The 21957-nt window shown below is 43.8% G+C and overlaps 2 protein-coding genes across 4 annotated transcripts in view; both read right to left on the reverse strand.

Annotated features, from left to right (window-relative positions):
* Window positions 1-714: 714 nt before the first annotated feature.
* Window positions 715-2433, reverse strand: LOC128303822 (WD40 repeat-containing protein SMU1). Its single transcript, XM_053040902.1, has 2 exons — window positions 2340-2433; window positions 715-2275 (listed from the first exon to the last, which is right to left on the reverse strand). Exons 1-2 carry the CDS (start codon window positions 2363-2365, stop codon window positions 772-774), a joined length of 1530 nt encoding a protein of 509 aa, XP_052896862.1. The 5' UTR covers window positions 2366-2433; the 3' UTR covers window positions 715-771.
* A 2046-nt stretch (window positions 2434-4479) lies between these two features.
* Window positions 4480-21957, reverse strand: part of LOC128303755 (cubilin) — a 29418-nt gene continuing 11940 nt past the window's right edge. Inside the window, exons 6-14 of one of the 3 annotated variants that reach the window (XM_053040817.1) lie at window positions 16574-16791; window positions 16370-16496; window positions 16198-16299; window positions 15290-16122; window positions 15053-15222; window positions 14779-14962; window positions 10718-10897; window positions 5460-10591; window positions 4480-5426 (exon numbers count right to left, since the gene is read on the reverse strand). In XM_053040817.1, coding sequence (XP_052896777.1) covers window positions 10368-10591; window positions 10718-10897; window positions 14779-14962; window positions 15053-15222; window positions 15290-16122; window positions 16198-16299; window positions 16370-16496; window positions 16574-16791 — 2038 coding nt within the window. In that variant the 3' untranslated portion in view covers window positions 4480-5426; window positions 5460-10367. Of the gene's footprint in view, window positions 5427-5459; window positions 10592-10711; window positions 10898-14771; window positions 14963-15052; window positions 15223-15289; window positions 16123-16197; window positions 16300-16369; window positions 16497-16573; window positions 16792-21957 lie in introns of those variants that run through there. The other 2 variants (XM_053040832.1, XM_053040825.1) reach the window with 2 other exon arrangements.

Genomic DNA, 21957 nt, shown 5'->3' on the forward strand with positions numbered 1-21957 from the left:
ACAGCTTGCGCCATGATTAAATCAACTCCGTAGCTGGACTTCTCCAGTATCAAGAACTCTTTGACAACGGTCCTTTCGCAGGAACGAACGGAACTGATGCAATAAAGAAAAAGCTCTTTTGTGGTTAGAAGTATAGAGTTACTTTTTTGTCTTACTAATTCCATGATGAAAATAAGTTCATTGCTAACCATCTCACAGCAACAGGGTAATTGGATGAAAATGATGTTCAGCAAACTACTAAAATAGGCTCCACCAGTTTTCCTAGCGAAGGATGCCAATTCGGTAATTGTTTTTTACGTTATATGAAATGTAATATATTTTTACCGACCACAACAATCAAAACTATTTGACCAGACGAAAAGAACTGGTCCCGGTGGCCGGTAATGCGCCGGCAAGGTTTGCCGCTAACTAAATTATTGTACATACAGCCAGGAATGAAGCGGTGAAGCAGAAAGTAAACATCATTAGCAGGCCTTTGTTCGCCCTCACGCAAACGGCTAGAATGGTCCGGGTTGATGGTCTACCGCCGCATAGTTGTGCGCCCCGTTACAATGATTTAATATGCATGCCGTCTGATAAACGGAACCATTGTGATACGAAGTAAGAGCGTACAGCGTCGTCGTTGGGTAAACATTCACTCATAAAACGAAATGTTTTCTTTCGTTTGAATCACTGGCTCATCCTTATGTCACACTCGTCATTTATTATAATTATTGTATGCACTTACTCGTTTAGCCAATGTGTTGGGAAAACTTCCCCCTGCCAATATCCTTAAGGTTTCCACATTTTCAGTAAACCATCGCACCCGTACGATGCTAGTAGATTCTGGTGAGGATGATGTGTTAGCCCGATGACATCCTTTTCGTGCACGTTCAGCGTACGTTCCAGCTTGCCCGACGTAACGGAGAAACAGTACAGCACCAAATCCTCACCACAGCAGTAGATGAATTCGCCGCGCGGTGATATTGTGGCACAGATGAATGCACCACCCTCACGCTTACCGGACGAAAACGAACGCACGATCTGGCCCTGCATGTTCATGATGACGACCGTGTTCGACCGGTTGCACACCACAAAGTGTTCCGGATTCTTTGGCAGTATGAGTACCGAATTTACGGCCAAATGGGTACCCAATGCTTTGAACGTGGAAATGCATTCGGTTGTCTTCAGCGACCACACCTTGACCGTACCGTCGGAGGACGCGCTCAGCACATGATGGCCGTCAGGCGAAAAGACAGCCTCGTTCACGAACGACGTGTGGCTACGGAACTCTTTCAACATTTTGCCCGACTTTAACCCGTACAACCGTATCAAATGGTCGAACGAAGCGGTCAGTATTTGACTATTGTCGCGGGAAAAATGCAAACAAGTCACCCCCTTCGAGTGGGCCTTCTCGAACCGCCGCAAACACTGACCGGTGATTAGCTTCCACACCTTCACCTGACCATCCTGCGAACCGGTTGCTAACATTTCCGAATCGCGCGAAAAAGCCATCGATAGGATGGCTTGTTCCATCATCATGAAGTTATCCTGCGCCTGGTACTTTAAATCTTTACGTATCTTGCCGGTCGTAAAGTTCCACACCTCGATGAAACCGTCCACACTGCCGGTTACCAGATATTGACCGTCGGGGGAAAACATTGCACACTCGACGTGAGATTTCTGTCCGAACTTGATCTGCCGGGCGAGCTGTGTCGGGTACGATTCATCCTCCTGGTCCCTGATGGCGGCCTTACCGCGGAACAAATCGATCGTCGTACCGGGTGGCAAAAGTCCTTGATGCTGTTGCCACTTCAGCGCTTGGCCCAGTAGTGCCAGTAATCGTGACGATGGCACTACGGACACTTCACCGGCAAGGGCGGTGGCAATGGCGGCACGACGCTTCTCTTTGCTCGACCCTTCCGGGTACGCTTCTCGCGGATCGAAATAGGCACGCTGTAGCATGTTTTCCAGATGGATGTAACGTTCCGCTTCCTGCTGCTTTAGCATTATCATTGGATCGGTTTGGCGCAGCAAAGACCGGGCAGCACCCAGCTCCCGCAGTTCGATCAGTTCCAGCACGATTTGCTCGTACAGATCGATCAGCTTTTTGTCCGGCAATTTGAGCGACTGGATCGCTTTAAGCACTGTGTCCCAATGGCCGTTGTGAATGTCCGAAACGAAACCCTCCACGCTGTCGACGGTGTTTAGCGATACGCCCGTCTCTTCCTGCAATGTTTGCAACGCTTTGTGAAGATTTGACTCTTTCAAATACTGCTGAATAAGACGGATCACACTGAAATGGAGGTGAACATTAGCACAAGCCCGTCGGTATATTTCACAGTAGGCACGAAACTCACTCAGCGGATTCAATTTCAATAGACATTTTTATAGAAAACTGGTCAAACTTGCGGCTATCGGAAAAATGTTGTTATTGCTGCTGAGCGTTGTTTTGGTTCACCAAGTTCGGTTGACAGACCTGAGAACTGTCTATAGCAAGGAGTGTGATTCTGCGTTCTTTGTAATATTTAATTTTAAATTATAAGGAATCATTAAATCGTTTAATCATTGAGAATTGATAGAATATTACATACTACTATTAAATAAAATATCAGAAGGTGAAGATTCTTTTCTAAATCCCTTTACTAATGTAGAAGTATCTAGTGAATTGTGTGTTATAAACATGATTGTTCCGTGTAATTGTGTATTTTGCAGTCACTCGAAAAGGCCTTTGAAATATTTCACGCTTCGGCATGAATTATTTCATTTCAAAAGTTCACACGTGACTGATGGTAAGCAAATCTTACGATGGTGATTCTCTTAGTAAAACTTTGTGCTTGTAAGTGGTTGTAAGTAAACTTAGAAAACATTCATCACTAAGAAAAGTTGAAACTCATCTCATAATACATGTAATCTGTACATTATGGCTTCGAAATGAAGTCAGGTTCGTCCGAAACTTCTGCATCGATCATCCGTAACGACCACCACTTTTACCGATCCGATTGTTGCACTGTTGTTTCTCGGTTGTGGCTTTGCATATTGTAGATATTTTCACGATCGTTCCTGGACGACACAATATTGACTGATTTTAAATCTTAAATTAAATATTCCCAGTGTATAACTGGTCAATGTACAACAATCAGGTGCTAGGGTATTCACTTGAAAATTCGGAAGCCTTCTTTGAATGCGCACTCTACAAGAATAACATTATTCGGATGTTTCAGCGTCGCCATTGAGGGTCTCCCCAATGTACACACCATCCCTTCCAATCCAACAAATAAAACAACCTGTTTGTCGAAAAAACACTATCTTCTTTAAATCATTATCTTATATTTTTCGTTAACTCACGTTATTGATTCTTAAAATTACAGCTTCCTTTCTGCTTCCTAGCACTGCTTGTTTTTCTTCTCCTGTTACTCCTGTTTTTCTTTTTTTTTCATTTGCTTTGCTGTGTGTTACACTCATGTGTGTGGGTGTTGGTTGTGTTTGCACTGTACTTATCTGTTTGTGTTCTTCCATCTTTGTTTGTGTCTTGTGTGTATGGAATGTGTAGATTGTTTTATTTCGTGCACGTGTTGTGGCTTGTGTGAGTGTATTTGTTGTTGTCGTTTTAATTGTTCTTCTCCATCGTTTCCGTCATCTTCTTGTTACTTTAATGTTTATTCCAGTTTTGGCTGTTTATCATATTTCACCGTCACTGTTGGCCGTACACCATTGCTACAACTATCGCATACTTCCGGCCAGACAGTGGGTTGTGTTTTTTTTACCGCGTACACCACACACCCCCCCGAAAATCGTTTCGTCCGCTTCTGTTTCCCCCTTTCACGGCTTCGTGACTCTCTCTCTTTCTATCTGTCTCCCGGTTTGGCGAGCCCTTTACGCTATTGCTCACCCCGCAGTATGTATCTGTGTGGTTGTTTTTTTTGTTGCTGCTGCTTCGTTTATTAATATCAAAATGAGTTCTATACTCTTAACATGTTTTTTTTTCCTTTTTTGTCCAGATACGTTCTTACGTTTTTTGTTATTATTTTTTTATAATTTATGTAACAGTTTATTTTTTGATTATAACAAACAACATTAGGAATTACTTTTTTTTTCTTAATTGTTTTCAATATTCCTTTCCTGCTTGCATACCTCTGCTCGCGCACATCCCGCACACACACACACACACACGCTCATATACACATTCACGCGCACGCACACACACTCTCGCTCACGATCGATCATCTTCGCTAAACGCTTTTCCCGCGCAAACCGTACTTTGGATTGCTTTTGTTTTGACCACGTGACCCGCCCCCTGTTGGGAGCAACGATCGATTTCAACGCCGCGTGGTTTTTGCCCCCGCCATTTTTATGCTTTGCCTCCTTGTTGTTAATTAGTATGCGTTTAATTTAGATAAGTGTAGCCCCATTTGCTATGCCCTGCCCGCCCGTCATCCTCCAGGGAAAGGGTGTGTGTGTGTGGTTCAGTAAGTTAGTGGCATTATAAATGTGCACGAAGCTATTTTACTGTTGACGTTTGTTTTTTTTTTTTTTGTATTCCTTTAGTTTTCATTTGCGCATCATTCGTCACGGTATGTATAAAGTGTGTCTATGTTTGTGTGTAGCCGTTTCATTTCCGGTAAGGTTAGCTGATTGAGCGATGTTTGTGGCGATCGTCGTTGCGGTCTCTGCGACCGTGACACTATGAAATGGGTTAAACTTTCTCATGACAGCCTGCAATGTTTTGCGGGTTCAGTTCTTTTAACTAGTGGCTTGCATTAGCGACACGTAACGACAACGTAAAGTTTGGAAACAATCGATTGTCATTGTTTTTAGTTTTGCAGTAACTGCTGCTACTCCAAGTTCACCAGGGGAGCAGTTTAAGGTAAAACAAAACCGAAATCAAGCATTGCATGGCTTAATGAACCGTTTCAAACACAATGGAATTTACTGGCATGTTGGCATGTTTTTTTGTAACAGTTAGGGATGACGTTAGTTAAAGGCAACGTTTAACGCACCCGAAAATGCCACTATGTCAACCGATAATCGTTATAAATTCTATGCTCCTTTGACGCACTCAGAAGAGCAGCATGATCGTCCTCATTGTGTCTACAGATGGTCGATCAAAGCACCCGGCACCGACAGGCCGGGACAGGAGCATTGTTTGGACGATCGTTCTACCGTGTTATATGTTCATGGCCCGTTCCTTGCGTCATGGTTTGATTGGTTGGATAAAATTGATTTAAATATGTGTTTATTTTTGTGTGTTTAGGCAGTGATTTTCTCCCATTTCCGTTTTTGGGTTTTTTTTTGCGATCGACCGCGACGAATGCCCAACAATCTGGCCTCACGCAAACACCGTCATTCGTTGAATGTACAAAAAAAAAAAAACCGGGAACAAACAACTGAAACTGAGGGTTAAATTTACCGAAAAAAAGGCATTCAAACCCGAGCACAATCCACTCCTGCAGCTGCATGAAACTGATGGGAAGCAGAACAGATGGGAAAACTTAATCCCGAAACCATCTTCACAGACACGTCCATTCCATTGCTGCGTGTGAGAGATATTGTAATGTGTAAGTCAGAGAATGTGTGTGTGTGTGCTGGAAAAGTGTTCCCGAGCTGGAATTTCATTCCCGAGACAGAAATATATTAATCGCGTTACTAAGCGACACCTTACACCACACGTGCCATTTATTCGTATTGGTTGATATTGGAGCACATTGCGGTGCGACTCATCATTGCTCAGTAACATGAAACCAATTTTCCTTCATCCCCTTTTTTTCTGACGTGTGCGTGTGTGTGTGTGCTTTCAACTTTCTTCGTTCAGCCCACACGCACACGCACACATAGACATACCATCCGTTCCCATCTTATCGCGGCATTGCAGTCTTCGGCAACAGATCTCCGAGAGAAAGAGAGAGAGTTTGTGTGTGTGTGAGTGTCTCTCGCTCTCCTGCAAACAATCCGAAACCTATTGAACGGGGATGAAAAATATAAATTATTTAACGTCGCACAAGCACAGCGGGATCATGCGGGAGTCGTGATGCCCGTTCATTGTGCATTGTGCATTTGCTTTGTTTCTTTGTTGGCTCCTTTTTGTCGGAAAGAAGAATCGGTTTCAAGGCAAAGCCAAATAAGAAAACTAATTGTGGAACGGAATCTTCACACTGGATGCTATTCGTTACCTGTCTCTTTGTATAGCGATACTTTCTGCTCCATTTGCCAGCTGTCCGCCATTTTGTTTTGCTCTGTCTGATCTGTGTGTTTGTTACACTTTCACATCGACCATACATTGTCCTTTCGGTATGTGGTGTGTGTGCATTTTCCCTGTGCTATTTTGTTTTGTTGTTGAAATTTTCCTCTTTGTTTCGTTTGTTTCCTCCATTTGTTTTGTCTGTTCCTATGTGTTGTTTTGTTTTTGGCGGGGTTCTCTTTCGCTCTCTCGCAGTCATTCCGTTTCTTCCCCGGTTTTGTTCGTTCCCTTTATTTAATAAGTGGACGCACACATTCTTCTGCTGACGATTACGTTTACGTGTTTTGTGAGTGTAAGTGTTCACTGTGGTAGTGTCGTTCTGCGCAAAAAGGGAATTGGTTTTTTGTTCCTGTGTTATTTCATTTTATTTCGCCTAATTTGTTTAGTTATGTTTCGTTAACCATACTGTTACTGGCATTGTTGATTTCTTGTCGTCTCTTTTTTTTGTTTGGTTTTCTCTTTTCCGTTTGCGTTTTTTTCTGTTAAAATGTTTCCTTTTTGTATTCTTCTGCTGTTTGTTATGCTTCTCCATGTTTATTTTAACGTTACTTTACACACACACACACACACACATTGAATACATGGTTAATCGTTTATGATTACAGCTGTTGTTCCGTTCTGGCTCCGCGTTGGCATATGCTTGTTTCTTGTAATCCTTTCCAGCTCCCGTGCCTACTTTCGTATAGTAATGCGCAACGTTCGATTTAGTGTTCCGTTTCATACTTGTAATTGTCAACAGGTTGTGATTGCATGGGGTTTTCTGCTGTTGCATTTCCTCTACCTTTCTCTTTAGCTTTTGCAATGTTTTCGTTTTTTGGTTTGTTTTTATTTGCTCCTCATCGGTATTGCGTTGATTTTGTATTTCGTGTACGTTACTTTAATTTAGATTAATGTTAAAGGTTAATACCACGCACGTTTACCGTTTGTGCTTGTTTGTTTTTAATTCGTTTAAATTTTGTCAACGGCATTTCCGAGGTGTGAGTTGAGTGACATTCAATATATAGTAAGCGTAAAATCAGGGTTCTGTGAAGTTCTACTACATGTTGCTCACCGTGCATTGCTTTGTATATTTTTTTTGGTTTTACTTTGATTGGTAATTTAACACAGACACACAGATACACATTTTAACAGTGGGGCGAACAGGTGAATAAATTAAATTACCGTGCACCAACCGGGTTGGGTTTTATGTTACCTCTTCGTTTCTCATCGAAAATGGTTTCCTGCTGAAACTATTCAAACACGCACACGTTGGCTAGGTGTATATCACGAAAAGGGAATGCGCTTCTACGTACGGGGGTTGTGGGACGCGGCCTTTTGTAGTGTGTGTGTGTGTGTGTGTGTGTTGAAACAAAACTTATACAAATAGCAACAATGAACCGTATCGTAACACATATTCAAAAATCCCGCCGTGCACCAGTTGCCCAAGAATGCACACAGAGCGCACCGGCATAAGACACACTTTGCAACATCGCAACAGAACATGAACGTGTGCGCTCGTGCGTTTCGGGTGATGTTTTGCACACCGTCCCCGTCCCAGTAAACACACAGCCCGATTGCCGCGACATGCCGTGTGGTTATTGTTGGTTGTTTTTTTTTTTGTTAAATTTGCTAATTATATTATTTGCCTGTTCGATAGTGTACGGTAGTAAAATCTGTTTCATGTTAGTTATTACTTTACTTTACGTGAGTGTATCTTTTTCCCCCCTATCTTCGCTTCCTTTCCCACAGCAACTCCTTGCTACTCCTCGTTAGCGTTTGTTTGGCATCATTACTTTCAGCGAGTCAGAGAGAGAGCGTGTGTTCTTCCGGAACCCTTCTGTGGTGCTGCATGTTTTTTTCTTCCTGTTTTTGCTGTTGTGTGTGTTATTTTCCTTTTCTCCACTCGGCTTTCCCACTTTTCGTCCTTTCCACGTTTCCCCCACAGACCCTGGCTGCCCCCTGTTGGTTTTGGGTGTTGTGTCGCAAGATCGAGGTTTATCGATAGCGTTGCACAAACCCCAACACACTTTCTGCGCGTTGCTACTCCGGTGCCGCACCACTGCCGCAGTTTAATTTGCGTGTTTTTTGTTAAATTTTCTTACCTTTTCCATATTAATTTTATTAATTTCTAGTAACTAGTTCGTACAAATATATAAAAAACAACATTTCCTCACTGCTTGTGTGTGTGTTTTTGTTTGTTTGTTTGTTTGTTTTTTTTTGGGTTTTAATCATTATTTTATGTTACAAATTCTTTATGTTACGTTTACTTCGCCTCAAACCCACGCCCACCGAGTACGTTTTTGGGGGTTAATTTATTTACTTCATTCTTTTTTGTTTTTTGCACGCCCCTCATGCTAGCAGTATCTGTATTTGTTAATATGGTACGCGTTGTTTACTGTTTTACTGTTTTCCATTTTTATGCTTCATGTTGGAGTTGTCGTTTTGTTGTTGTTGTTGTTTGGTATATGTATATGTAAGTGAATCTGTTTTGTGTTGATTTTCGTGCGAATGATACTACACAATTGAGTGATGCTCGTTTCATAGTTTGTTTTGTTAGAGTGATGGGTGTGTTTCTTAAGCGTTCGTAGCCTTACTTCCGGTCCGAAGTACGAAAAGGGGTTTGCTTATCATGAGCTTGAATGAAGGTGGTACGAGCCGTAAGTAGATGAGATGATTTACTTTGCATATTAGTTAGTTAGTGTAGCGTGTGTTTGGATGTGTATGTGTGTGTGTGTGTTGTGTGTGGTTGTGTATTTTGTTTTGGTTTTGCTTTAATCGGTCACACCCATTCCACCCGTTCGTTTTTCGCCTGCACGGTAAATTGTATTAGATATTTCCTATTTTGTTTGTCTTTTACTCTTTATTCTCCTCGTTTCCTTACCCGAGGTGCAGTTTATTAGTACGTTTATTAGTTTTATCTTCACATACACATTGTTATACTGTTTTATTTCTTTTTTTTTCGTTTTGCATTTCTGCCACTCCTTCGTCTACTTCGTTAGCTACTGTCATTGTTTTTTTTTTTGCTTCTTCATTTGTTTGTTTTTTTTGTTTTGCTAGATTGAAATATTGTTAAAAAGGGTTTTCTTTACTGTGGTTACTTACTGGGTTGTTTTTTTTTCTTTCTTTCGTTTAGTTACCGGTATGTTTTGCTTTCGTATAAAATGAACCTACAAATAAAACTCCCCTGCCATAGCGTTAGTTACTGCCAACCCGCGTGACCCACCATTGGCAGAAGCTGCTGCCAGTGGGTCGGCGCCCTTTCCGGTGGCCTCGGCACCGCTTCAAGATTTGCTGGCTAGTTGTTGGCATTTAGTTGCGGGGTTGTTTTTTTTTCTTTTTCGTCATCTATCTTATCCACTGTTTACACATATGCTACGATTGGGGCGCCATTCCGTATCATTTTGCCGGTACGTTTGCACTACGGCTAGGCGGCGCCGTCTCTCTTTCTCTCTCGCTCTTTATCTCTCTCTATCAAAAAAAAACCTTAGCTCGAGTTCCGAGGGGTGCGCCACCTCGTCTCTGTATCATGTGTTCTGCGCCGTTCGCGTTCGCAAAAATCAACCTGTATTGGCAAACTGCACCCGATTTCCATACCGCCTATTTACTGCGTATCGATTGAATCGTATCGTGGCTTTCTTCCGCATTTTACGTTAAGTATTATGAAATCTTCTTGTACACACTCATCGTTAGTAGCGTGTCAGGTTGTTTACGCCCTCTCGTGTCGCGTTTGGAGTTTGTGGGGCGAGGAACGGTAGGGTGAGCGGGTGGGTCGGGAAGGTATGAGGAATCGGATGAGGGGGGGGTGCGGGAAGGGGTTATCCATATTCACAATTAAAATATTTTATTTATCTACTGTTTTGTCTCCATCGCTGCTGGCCTTCAGCCGTTTCCGCACTGCTTCCAAAGATGGCTTCCCCTCCATCGGACGACTCCCACTGTTGTTTCACCGTACCGCGGGCTCATAAACCGGGCTGTGCCCGATCTCGGTGCCCGGCACGCACAGCAGCGTCAGCAGCAGATAGCAGGAGTCGCACGGGTAGTGGTAGTAGAGCGAGCAGCAGTTTTGCGCCTCCAGGAAATGCTGACAGAAGCTGCAGGCGCACCGGCAGTGGCGCACCGGCTTCCGGGCGGCAACCGGCCGCAGCAGGCTGCCCGCTGTTGGCACTCATTGCTATACGCTGTCGCCGCTCGAGAACCGCTCGCAGTTGCTCATGAACAGATCGTCGTTCAGGTCGTCCGTGTCGATCAGCGTGTCGTTGATGCAGACGTGCGGCGGCACACTGACCGGCGGGAGCGGCGCGGGCGGTATGTGCATCGGCTCACCGTTGTTAATGCCGTGCAGGCTACCGGACAGGCTGCCGCCACCCTGCAGATGACGGCGACTCGAGCCAAGGCCTACACACAAACCAGCCAAAAACAGAGTATAGAGAGATAGATAGATTGTCGTTTAGTTGCTTGCTACGCGCCAAGGTGACGGAGCGATAACCTCCGCGCCGCGAATTGGGAACTATTTACTTATACCGGTTGCACTGGTGGTCGAGTCGTAATGGGCCGCGTTCCTATGCAGCCCCAGCTGTCTGTGATGTCTGCGTTTTCTTTTTCGATGACAGAGAGTGCAGAGGAGACAGGTTAGGAACGAGGCGGCGGCTATGCAGGATATTATTAAGGCGCCGTGATCCTCCTCGGGCACTATGATGATGCCTGCTCGCGTGAGATGCCCGGGTGCGTGGACGGTGCGTTACGGCAGCAGTACGGGGTACGGGTACGGCGCCCAGCAGTGCAACAACCGGCAAGAACAAAGCAAAGATCGATACATACACACGAACGGACGCGCAGGTATGGACGCGCAGCATTGGTGAACGGGGGGGGAAGCGGGTGAGCGGATGGGACCGGGAAGTGGGTGGGAGGTGAAAAAGGATGGTTAGATCGAAACATTCCATTAGTGATGGTAAGGACATTCATTCAGTAGCTTATATTTATGTATATAACAGTGTGAGTGGTGTAGTGATTGTTATGTTAGCTTCAGCATATAGAAAGTGTTTGCTTCTGTACGATCGTATTTACGCCATGAGTGACGCTAACAGGATGTGATGTGTTCGATGATGAGGGAATCATTGTGTGTGTCAGTGCGGTGTGCACCAACAAGTGCGTTAATCGTGTTAGCAAGCGTATACTGTGATGTGAGTAATGTTGTACGGTGGGTGCTTGGGCGGAAAAGGATTTACTTTTCCATCCAGCTTCCGCGCACATACAACCGCAGTGGTGAGTTTTGTGTCGGTGTCGGTGATGTGGATGTTCAATGTGTACAAGCGCTTCAAAACGTTAAACCAATTTCCAAACGACAAAGAACAATTATGTATGCAGTTTTGAGATGAGTCAAACTTCAGTTCATAACGGATGAGCACAGGCCCGAAATGTCAACAAAACCATAATGCGGAAAATTATGATACCGATTACACTAGAATGGAACGCAAAATGGAAACCAAAAACGGGAAAGAAAGTAATGGTAACGGTAACGATTGAGCACGGGATGAACAGGGGAACGGCGTTAACCGCAACATAAAAGGTTCATACTAATCACAGCCAACAACATCGTACCACCTTCCTGTTGTGCTTCGGTTTTGTTGCTTTTTTTTCCTCAACTTACGCACTTACACACATACATTCCCGGGTGGAAAGGGAGATGGTTAAATTCTAGCCGAAGGAGCATTGTGGACCAACAAACCAATTTGTGTGGAACAAAAATCATAACGCATGAAGTAGTGGAAACGATCGTACGATATGATGAGCATGAGTGGAAAAAAACGCCGATTGCCAGCCCGTCACGTTGGCTGCAGCTCGAAATCGTCTACTCTAGCCACAAGAAAATATTACACAAATGTGGAAAACCACTAATACTAACTACTGTACGTGCACTAAAACGGATCTTTTGTGATTCATTGCCGTTTGTTGCTACGAACGGAAACACTAAAACATAACCAAACAAATTCAAACACAAAGCCATGCCCATACAGCGCGCCTACCGGGTGCAGGCAGCAGAAAACAAACACCGAACGGACAAAACGGTCGTGCGATGTGTGAGGTGTACGTGGGTGGGCGCGTGTTGGTGAGGTGAGGAGAGTTGTTAGAAATTTTTGCAACGCAAAATTGTGTAAATATATATAGAGTAGACATCAGTAAGGCAAGAGTAAAAATAGACAGATGGCTAGGATTAAAGTTAAAATGGGACTCACTTGGATCAGATTAGAAATAGTCGGCATGATCGTAGACATTATCGTGTAAGCGTTTTAGGAGCGTGTTTTATTGTATTGGAATGCACCGTTGGAGTAACTGGGGTTTTTTTTTATCTGTTCTGGGCTTTGTTTGTTTTGTTGTTATGCTTCTAATTAATTTGAAGGAGTTTTTTTATGTGTTTCTAGATCGTTTAACGAACTAGAACCGACCGGTTTAGAAGGTACTGGTTGGAAGCTGCTGCCAGGAGCAGTGTTTTAGCATTGGGCAGAATCATTCTTCTGCTGTTCTAAATTGTTCTGAATAGCTGTGGTAGGATAAAAGTGGACACACACACACACAGACGCACATACACGCAAACGGATTGGTAGACAATGGGAATCCAATTGGAAGGAAGGAACTGATGCACTGCACCAAATAGTTAATTAATGTCGAGAGATGTGCCACTGCATTAGAAGCACTGTCTGCTGCTACTGTGTGTAAAATCGTTCACCAATGCATTATCACAATGTAATAGGCTCGGTATGATTGTAAAACACACTAAAAAGCCAAACCACAGCTAAGAGTGTCGCGAAAGCAGGAAGCGATCGAGCAGACGCTTCACCTGCATGCCATTATTGATCGTCGCAGAAGGTTTAGGTAGTTCGTTTAATGAAATCGAATTTAGCACACAATTCCACATCAACCACAGTGTCCCGGTGCGCCGGTGGAGAAGTCGTTGGAAAAGGAAATGTTGTTTATCATTTGACATTGTTGCGGGTAGTGGTAGTGGTGGTGGTAGTAGTAGTAGAAATAGTAGTGAAAATAGTAGGAAGAAAGTTTTGAGCAAAAGATTGAGAGATTATTTGAAAAAAGAAAGAAAAAAACGGGAAAGATAGAGATGAGAATTTGCCACTTACAACAGGATGCATAATTTGTGTGAGAAACGCAAAGTACGCCGATTCTTGACGGAATGAAGCACGTGCAGAAGGATCGGACTGGTCGCCAATGTCACCGGTTGCAAATGTTCTATACATCCCACCATGCATCATTCTATCAACAATCGGGTTCTTGCATAAATTGATCTTGTATCTCACGATGAGCCTATCGGTGAGGTTACATGATGGAGGAAGAAAATGTGCCAATAGACGGATGTGTGGTTTTGTACCGACGATCCTTAATGGTACGGATCGTTTGATAAATGAGGCACATTAAGGTGACGAACAGATTGATACACGAAACAAAATGGAACGCAAAGTGTTTTTTTTTTCATTACAAAACTAACTGTGTCATTATATCCCTGCCCCTTCCAGAGAACAGAAGTACAGTGCAAAACGTAGTTAGTAGAATAATGTTACAAAATCATATCCATAAAACGCTTCCATACAAAAACAAACCCCAAAAACAAAAACACAATAGTCAAACACAAGACCAAGAGAGATAGAATCGTGCAGACTCGAGCATGGAAGAAGACACTAAGAGAAAGATCTTCGGTATGGTGACGCGATCGTAACATCGACAGTTTGCATTGCATTGTTTGGAACGAGGAATGTTTCTTCGCCTTTGCCAAGGTGAGTAGCCAGGCCATGTTTGCCAGCTGCGTAAGTACCAATTATGAAATCGAATCAGCTGCTGTTGTTTAACTTGGAAACAATGTCGATCGGGCGACAAACGTATGATCTAAAATACCAAAGTACTTTCAAAACGAACGAATAAGGTTGTGAAATATATAAAAACAAAAAACAAAACACGCACAGACAGACATCAAACAAAACAGAAAGTTGGACATGATCCGGTAAGGCACTTTACACCCTCACCGAGCATAATCAGGCACATGAAGATGCTAGTGAGCAACATCGCAATGGCGTCCGAATGGCGTGACAAACGATGGCGTACGCCGTGTACTCGAGTTTGTACATGCTCGCGGTTTTTTGGTGGTGGTGGTGGTGGTGAGCAAAACATGCGAAGGACGATTCCTCTGGTAGAAGAACAAAACAAACAACGAAAAACAAAACACACACACACACGCACACAAAACATAGCAAAGTGGGTTTGAATGAAGTTGGGAGAAATAAATTTGAAATGCTCCTCGGTTGTGCGGGGATGCCAATTGAAGTGTTTTTTTTTTTTTGCTTGGAGATGGTCACGCACGATCATTCGTCATTCGAAACGTTCATCATTTTTGGGCGAGTTATTTGCGGGCATGGGGAAAACTGAGAAAGGGAAAACCGATAGCTTTAACGGCCGGTAGATGGTGTACCGCAGTTGAACGAAACGGAAAAAAAACCGGACCAAAACAAAATAACACAAAAGTAACCGAGCAGAAATAAAATAAAATGAACTGAAATCCGTTCGACTCACTCACGACTCACAGTGCATTTCATCGCTATTGTCCAGCGGGCCGCAGTTTTTGACACCGTCGCACCGCAACCGTTCCGAGATGCAGTACCCGGACGTTAGACACTGGAAGTGGTAGGTCGATTCGCACAGCAGCGATATCGTGGACGAGGATCCGACCGGTGTGTCCTGTACCTCGGTCCAGATTATACGGAAACCCTGCGAACGGTACGGGAAGGCCATTAGTGATCAGAAGGTAAAGCTCATCTTCGTATCTTCGGAAGTAAATGTCTGGGGAGAATGACTCACCTGAGCACCGATTGCTTTATCAGCACTGGTAAAGCTGATACGGGCAGTTTGGCCCTGGGTCACGTATTGCCAGTGCTCCATCGCGGGCTTCTCGCCACACATTTCGATGGGAGGCATGTCTGAGTCGGGCGATAGCCACAACCGCATTACAGCAGCAGCACATCCACGAGCTGTAATACCGAACAAAACACGTAAGTCATGAAGTTCCACCAGTGTCCATCCAAGCTTGCTACTCACTGGCCGGTTCACCCTCGATCGCGAAGTAGTCAAAGTTAAGCAGTATCTTGTAGCCGATACGGGCAGTGATGTACCAGTTGCAGGCACGCGAGGCAAGCCCCTTGCCGGGGCCGTCATAATTGGCCGGAAAGTTGGGCGACGTTACGATGCCCGAATCTTCGCCGGAGAAGTTACCGCCACAGTCCCCGAACACCGATTTGGCCGTCTCGAAGATGTAGCGCGCCTTGAAACCGCTGGCCACGTTCTCGAGGTCGGTGTGCAGCACGACCCGTATGCCGACGGCACCGCGCGGACTTTCGACGGGGCCGGGCGCGGTCAGGCTGCAGTACCGCCCGAGAAACCGATCCGTCCCGTCGCGATACAGCACGTACATCTCAAGCCAGTCCTCGAAGCAGACGGACGCACCGTACGCGCCCCCGGTCGTGTTCGCCCCGTCCGCCTTCACCTTGAAGTGGTCGAACACGATCGTGACCTGCTCGTTCGGGGTGGCCAGAAAGACGTAGGAGCAGTTCGTCTCCGACGGATAGTTCGACGGGTAGCGCGGGCTGTTGAACTCGCCCTTCTTGCGCGAGGTGCTGCGGTACGTGAAGCTGCACGTACCGTCCGGTGCCGCCGTGCCCGGGATTTTGTACTCCGTCTCGAACGTGTACTTCGCCTTAAACCCGCGGCCCTGCAGCTCGCCGGAACTGAACACCATCACCAGCCGTGGACCGTCGCTGATGACCGCGTGCGGCAGTTCGCCGCCGCACAGCTCGTGATCAAACTTGTCGTACGCGTCGGCCACTTCCTGGCCCTTCAGATAAACCTTCAGATACCCATCCGTGCAGTTGGACCTGTGTGAGAAACCATTGGACAGACACATTAGTTACCACCCGGGTCAACGCTACCATCCCGCCAAAACTACTCACTCGCTCTTATCCTTATGTTCGCCCTTGGGAATCTCGAAAATGGAAAACTCCAGCTTCACCCGCTCCAGATTCTGTGCGTCCTGCATACCGTAAACGAAATATCTGCAACGAATCGAGCGTTACCATTAGCCGATACGGTCCCAGCAAATTACACAACGGGGGCCATACTCACCTACAAACTACTTTCGGTATGTACGGGAAGGGATAGTTGGGCGAGTACACGAATCCGGTCGATTCCTTTTTGGAGAGGATTTTCTGGTCACACTCCGAGCCGCGTATGTGCATACCATCGTTTTCACCTGCAAACCCAATTCCTCACATTAGTGTGCATTGCTGCATGGTTACGTATGGCGCAGAGCGCAAAGCGTGCACTTACGGATAAAGTCTAGCTTTACGAAACTTTCGCTAAATTCAAATATTCCCTTAAAACCTCGGTTCTGCGTGTTGGCGGTACGTTGCAGCGTCGAGAAGTGGATGAAGAGATAGTGTTCGCTAGAGTACAGCACCAGATTGCGCTGCTGGCCGCAGTACGTTCCGATGACGGCCGATGTGTTGTCCGGACCGTCGAACACACGGACGTAGTCGAACGGACAGCTGTGTGTATGGACGAACGGGAAGAGTTGATTTTAGAGACTTCATTGTTATACAACTAATCGCTATTTTTGATTAGACAGTAGACATCTTCAGGACCCTGCAACATTGGACATGCTTAGGCTGGACTTAGACAACCACATTCAAAGACATTTCGAGTGCGACATAATGACTAAAGTTCTGTTACTTAAACTGTAGGTATAACTAGTGGAAAACATATAGTATAACAGATAGTTACCAGTATAACAGTTTGAAAGGTTAGATGGACATTAAACATCCTCACAGCAGGAAGAAATTTGAGCATTTTGCTTCAAATTCAATCAAATGAATGAAACCTCATAAATGAATTATCGTACTTTAGCGTGTAGAACGACCCCTTTTAGGTCAAAAATGACCAAAGTCCAATTAAGGGGGTCGTTATACGGGGGTCGGGTAGTGTTACACGCCGAGCTTCTTCGGCAGACCACGCGAAGGACTGATCCTTTTGCTGAAGACACAGTGCGACGGTAACGGAGTTTTCCCGGTGAAGCAGAGGTGGTTATTCGTCCCGCTTACCAGACCTTCCCGCTAGTTGCTCCTTATCCAATGCTTGGGGAGCCTATTCAGACAGAAGGGGGTAAGGTGCCGAAAACCAGAGCTCTGATAAAAGAAACCTTCACTCTTCGCTGTTTCTACTTCAACCGATTAACGAAAACTACTTTATTCAACAATTGCTCCCCCTTATATACCCATTTTAACAAAAAATCATAGCTTCCTTAAACTATTTTTCATGCGGCTTACAATATTACTTTTCCTATGGTTACTTCGATCCAAAAAATTCCAAATCGCAACATACTCCCCTCCATAATTCAACCCGGTGAATTATGCAAAATAATATCTTCAGCGTTGTGATTTTTGTTTCAATTTCTTTGATTCTTAATTGCGCGATTCGATCTTGTATTTTTTCTTCATTGGGCTGCTCGCATTATCCGATTGATCTCTTTTGCCAGGTTTCTTCGTAAATTTGTTCACTACTAGAAGATGCTCTTTCGGCGTCACATCTATGACTGCAACCTTTATAGCTGGTCTTTTTATCAATCCTTGTATAGTTCTTACAATAACCGATCGTACCTGTCCATCCGGGGCTATTGCTGTTTCCACTACCTTTCCCTTTAACCATTTTCCAGGTGGAGCATTGTCATTACTGACCACCACGATATCGCCGATCTTGATTGGTTCTATTTTGCAAGTCCATTTGTTTCTTTTTAATAATGTAGGCAGATATTCTTTTTTCCATCGATCCCAGAATACTTTGGCGTTGTGTTCGATTAATTTATATTGCTGACGGGAAATAGGTGAGGAATCTTCCGGGGACGGCAAACAATTTACACCTCTTCCGATAAGGAAATGGAATGGTGTTAGTACTTCTTCATCTTCTGAAGTTAATGGTATATGTGTTAAAGGTCGCGAATTGATTAAGGATTCTATTTGAATGAGCGTTGACCTGAGCGTTTCTGGCGTTGGGTTTCGTAATTTCCATTCTGCTACCATATGTCTTAGTGCTTTTTTAATTATTTGAATTAGACGCTCCCAGGAACCTCCAAAGTGCGGTGAAGCTGGCGGGTTAAACTTCCATTCAATGTTGTACTGTATTGCTGCTTCGCGCCCCATTCGTTGGTCTATATCTTGAACAATTTTCTTCAATTCTTTTTCGGCTCCCACGAAATTTGTTCCATTGTCACTATATAAATGCGTAATCTTTCCGCGCCGATGAAGAAAATTCTTTAAACATACCATGAAGCTATCAGTATCCAATTTCTCTGCCAATTCTAAATGTACCGCTCTCGTGTTCATACATGTAAAAATCGCTCCCCAGCGTTTCTCAGTCGATCTCTTCACAGTGACATCAATTGGTCCGAAATAATCTACTCCCGTATGCATGAATGGTGGATTATACGGATGAGTACGAAAGGAAGGTAAAGGTGCCATTAATGGTGCTTTCGGAGCTGCTGTATTCAGAATGCATTTTTGGCAGCAGCTTTTGATGTTTCGTAATACATTTCGCAAATTTACGATCCAAAACGTTTGTCTTAGCACTGCGATGACTGCATTATCTCCTTGATGTAAGTATTTCTCGTGATAACTTCGAACGAGTAATTTCACGATGCGTACCTTTTGTGGTAATAAAATTGGTGTTCGTGCATTAGATGGCAGTTGCGTTGCATTTTCTAATCGTCCTCGTGATCTTAATACTCCAAATTCGTCGATGAACGGCATCAACGATCGAATACTGCTTTTGTTTGAAATTTCCTTCTTGCTGCATAACGCCTGCATTTCTTCCGGAAATCCTTCCCACTGGGCTCTTCGAAAAAGTGCATTCTTTGCGACTTTCACATCTTCGACGGAAATAACGCGGGAAAATGCGTTGCGATTCTTCAAAAAATCTACGAACTTCTTCATAATAACAGTATGTCTCAGCAATTTTTCCCATGAAGAAAACTGGTTTTCTGGTATCACTCTTTCTTTTTGAACAGCTACTACGTTCTTTATGTGAGCTATCTCTGTAACTCCTGGCCATTCTTGTTCCTTTTCTAATAAAAATTCAGGTCCATTAAACCACATCCACGAATTATTGCTCATCTTCGTGGCGACATCAGCGGGATTTTCTTTAGATGGTACCCATCTCCATTGATCCATACTAGTTGAATCAAGTATCTCACTTATGCGATGAGATACAAACACGTCGTATTTTCGTTGTTCACTATTTATCCACGATAGCACAGTCTTCGAGTCACTCCAATAAATAGTTCTGCTAATGTTCAAACGAAGCTCCTTTTTTACAGTGGCGGTCAGCCTCGTTCCAAGAACAGCTGCCTGTAGTTCCAGCTTCGGAATTGATAGTGCTTTCGTTGGTGCTACTCTAGCTTTTGCGGCTATCAAACGTACTACGTAGCATCCATTGATATTACTTCTCGCATAAACAGCAGCAGCAAATGCTTCTAGTGATGCATCAACAAATGTATGTATTTCAACTGGACTCGTGATCGACGCTACTATTGGTCTTGGGATGGCCAGGTGTCTAGCACTTTCAATCATTTTCAGCCATTCACGCCACTTTTCATACAATGCATCGGGAATCTTTCCATCCCAATCTTCCGTGGCAATGTTGATAGCTTGCATAATTATTCGACCATGTATGGTGATGTGGCTAATGAGTCCAAGTGGATCATAAGCACTCATTACAAAGCTCAATGCTTCTCTCTTAGTAGGCTTCTTTTCTGCATCAATACGTTTCAGATCGACTTTGTAGCTAAAATAATCATTTCGAGTATTCCATTGAACACCTAAAATCTTTTCCATGGCTTCATCCTTTTCTTTAATATCAACCAAAGTTCTTACTTGATGGCGTTCTTGCGAAATATTGTTCATTAACTCCTGTTTGTTTGACACAAAGTTTCGAATATAAAATCCTCCATCATCGTGGGCTTCGATGACTTGTTTTACTGTTGCGATTGCTTTCTCCATCGAAAAGAAACTATCGAGGTAATCATCCACATAGTGTTGATTTTTAATAGGTTCGAGTGCTAACGGATACTTGTTTTTGTTCTCCTCGGCATTTCGATTTTTAGCAACCTGAGCACACGCTGGTGAACACGTTGCTCCAAACGTCATAACCTGCATGACGTAGGTATCGGGATTCTTACTAGAGTTGCCGTCTCGCCATAAAATTCGCTGTGCGTCTTGATCCTCTGGACGTATTCTTACTTGATGAAACATCTCCTTGATGTCCCCGCATATACAGATGGGTCCTTCACGGAATCTCAAAAGTACTCCAAACAATGGTGCCATTTCATCTGGTCCGGTTAGCAATACTGAATTTAAAGAAACACCGTTAATCGTTGCTGCGGCGTCGAAAACTAACCTTGGTTTCGGAATTGGCTTATTTTTGTTTACTATCACGAAATGTGGGATGTAGAATGTTCTTGGAGAGTGTCGAGATATTTCTTCCTGACTCAGCTTACGCAGATATCCTTTCTGCTGATACTCCTTGAAGGTATTGCACAGCCACGTTTTCAATTCCGGGTTTTTATCTAGTTGCTTTTCTTGTGTTACCAAGCGACGAAGTGCGTTGTTATAGCTATTCGGTAAAACGATGTCGTCATTCTTCCAAAGCAAGCCTACTTCGTATCGACCATCCTTTTTCTTGAGTGTTTGCTGAATAATAGACTTGGCTCTTTCTATCGCTTGACATTTCACTGTTTTCACAGGTTTCACTCCAAACTCCTCGGTTGAAAAATATCTTTTTATCATATCGGTCATCAATTCTTCGCTTTTATGAATCATTATGTGATTCTCTTCCATTTTTGCGTTTGATTTGTCAATGCCAAAAATCAACCAACCAAGCTTTGTTTTAATCGCCATTGGTTCATCTGGTCGTCCCATTTTCCGGCCTAATGGCATTAATAAATGGCTATGATTCAATCCAATCAATATAGTAGGATATGCCTTTTCATAATCCGTTATTTTAATATCTTTCAGATACGGATATCGAACTGCTAGCTTTGTCCCAGACAGTGACTGGTTTGGCAATTGTAAGTTCTTCACCGTTCGAATGCCTTTTAACTCGTGCTCTTTCTTTTCGTTGACGCCACGGATCATGCAGTTTACTCTTCTGCTATTATCTTCTTTCATCGAAAGATTTTGCGTCCATGTAAGCATAAGAGGGTCCTTTGCTCCGTCCAACTTTAATTTATTTGCCATCTTTTCTTCAATTAATGTTAGTGATGATCCAGCATCCAGGAAAGCGTGGGTTTTCACAGTAATATTCCCATTTCGTAACACAACAGGAACGATTTGATAATATACGTTCTGTATAGTCTGATGATAATTCATCCTCGCTGTGTTTTCAATGTGCAACAACTGATGATGGTGTTCTTTGCAACCTTGAATACCACATTCCTTGGCCGCGTAACAGTTGCTCATATTATGATTGTTAGATTTTAAACATGCTTGACACTGTTTGCTGTCTATAGCTACCTTGAGCCGCTCATCTGCTGGAATATTCTTAAAACGTTCACATCGATGCAATGCATGGGATCCATTGCAAAGTGGGCATGATTGTTGAGGGATACGCGGTTGAATGCTTCCTTGGTGTGAATTAGATGGTTTTACGAATGGTCGAGTGTTTCG

This window comes from Anopheles moucheti, chromosome 2 (assembly GCF_943734755.1).
Source record: "Anopheles moucheti chromosome 2, idAnoMoucSN_F20_07, whole genome shotgun sequence".
Classification (NCBI taxonomy): domain Eukaryota; kingdom Metazoa; phylum Arthropoda; class Insecta; order Diptera; family Culicidae; genus Anopheles; species Anopheles moucheti.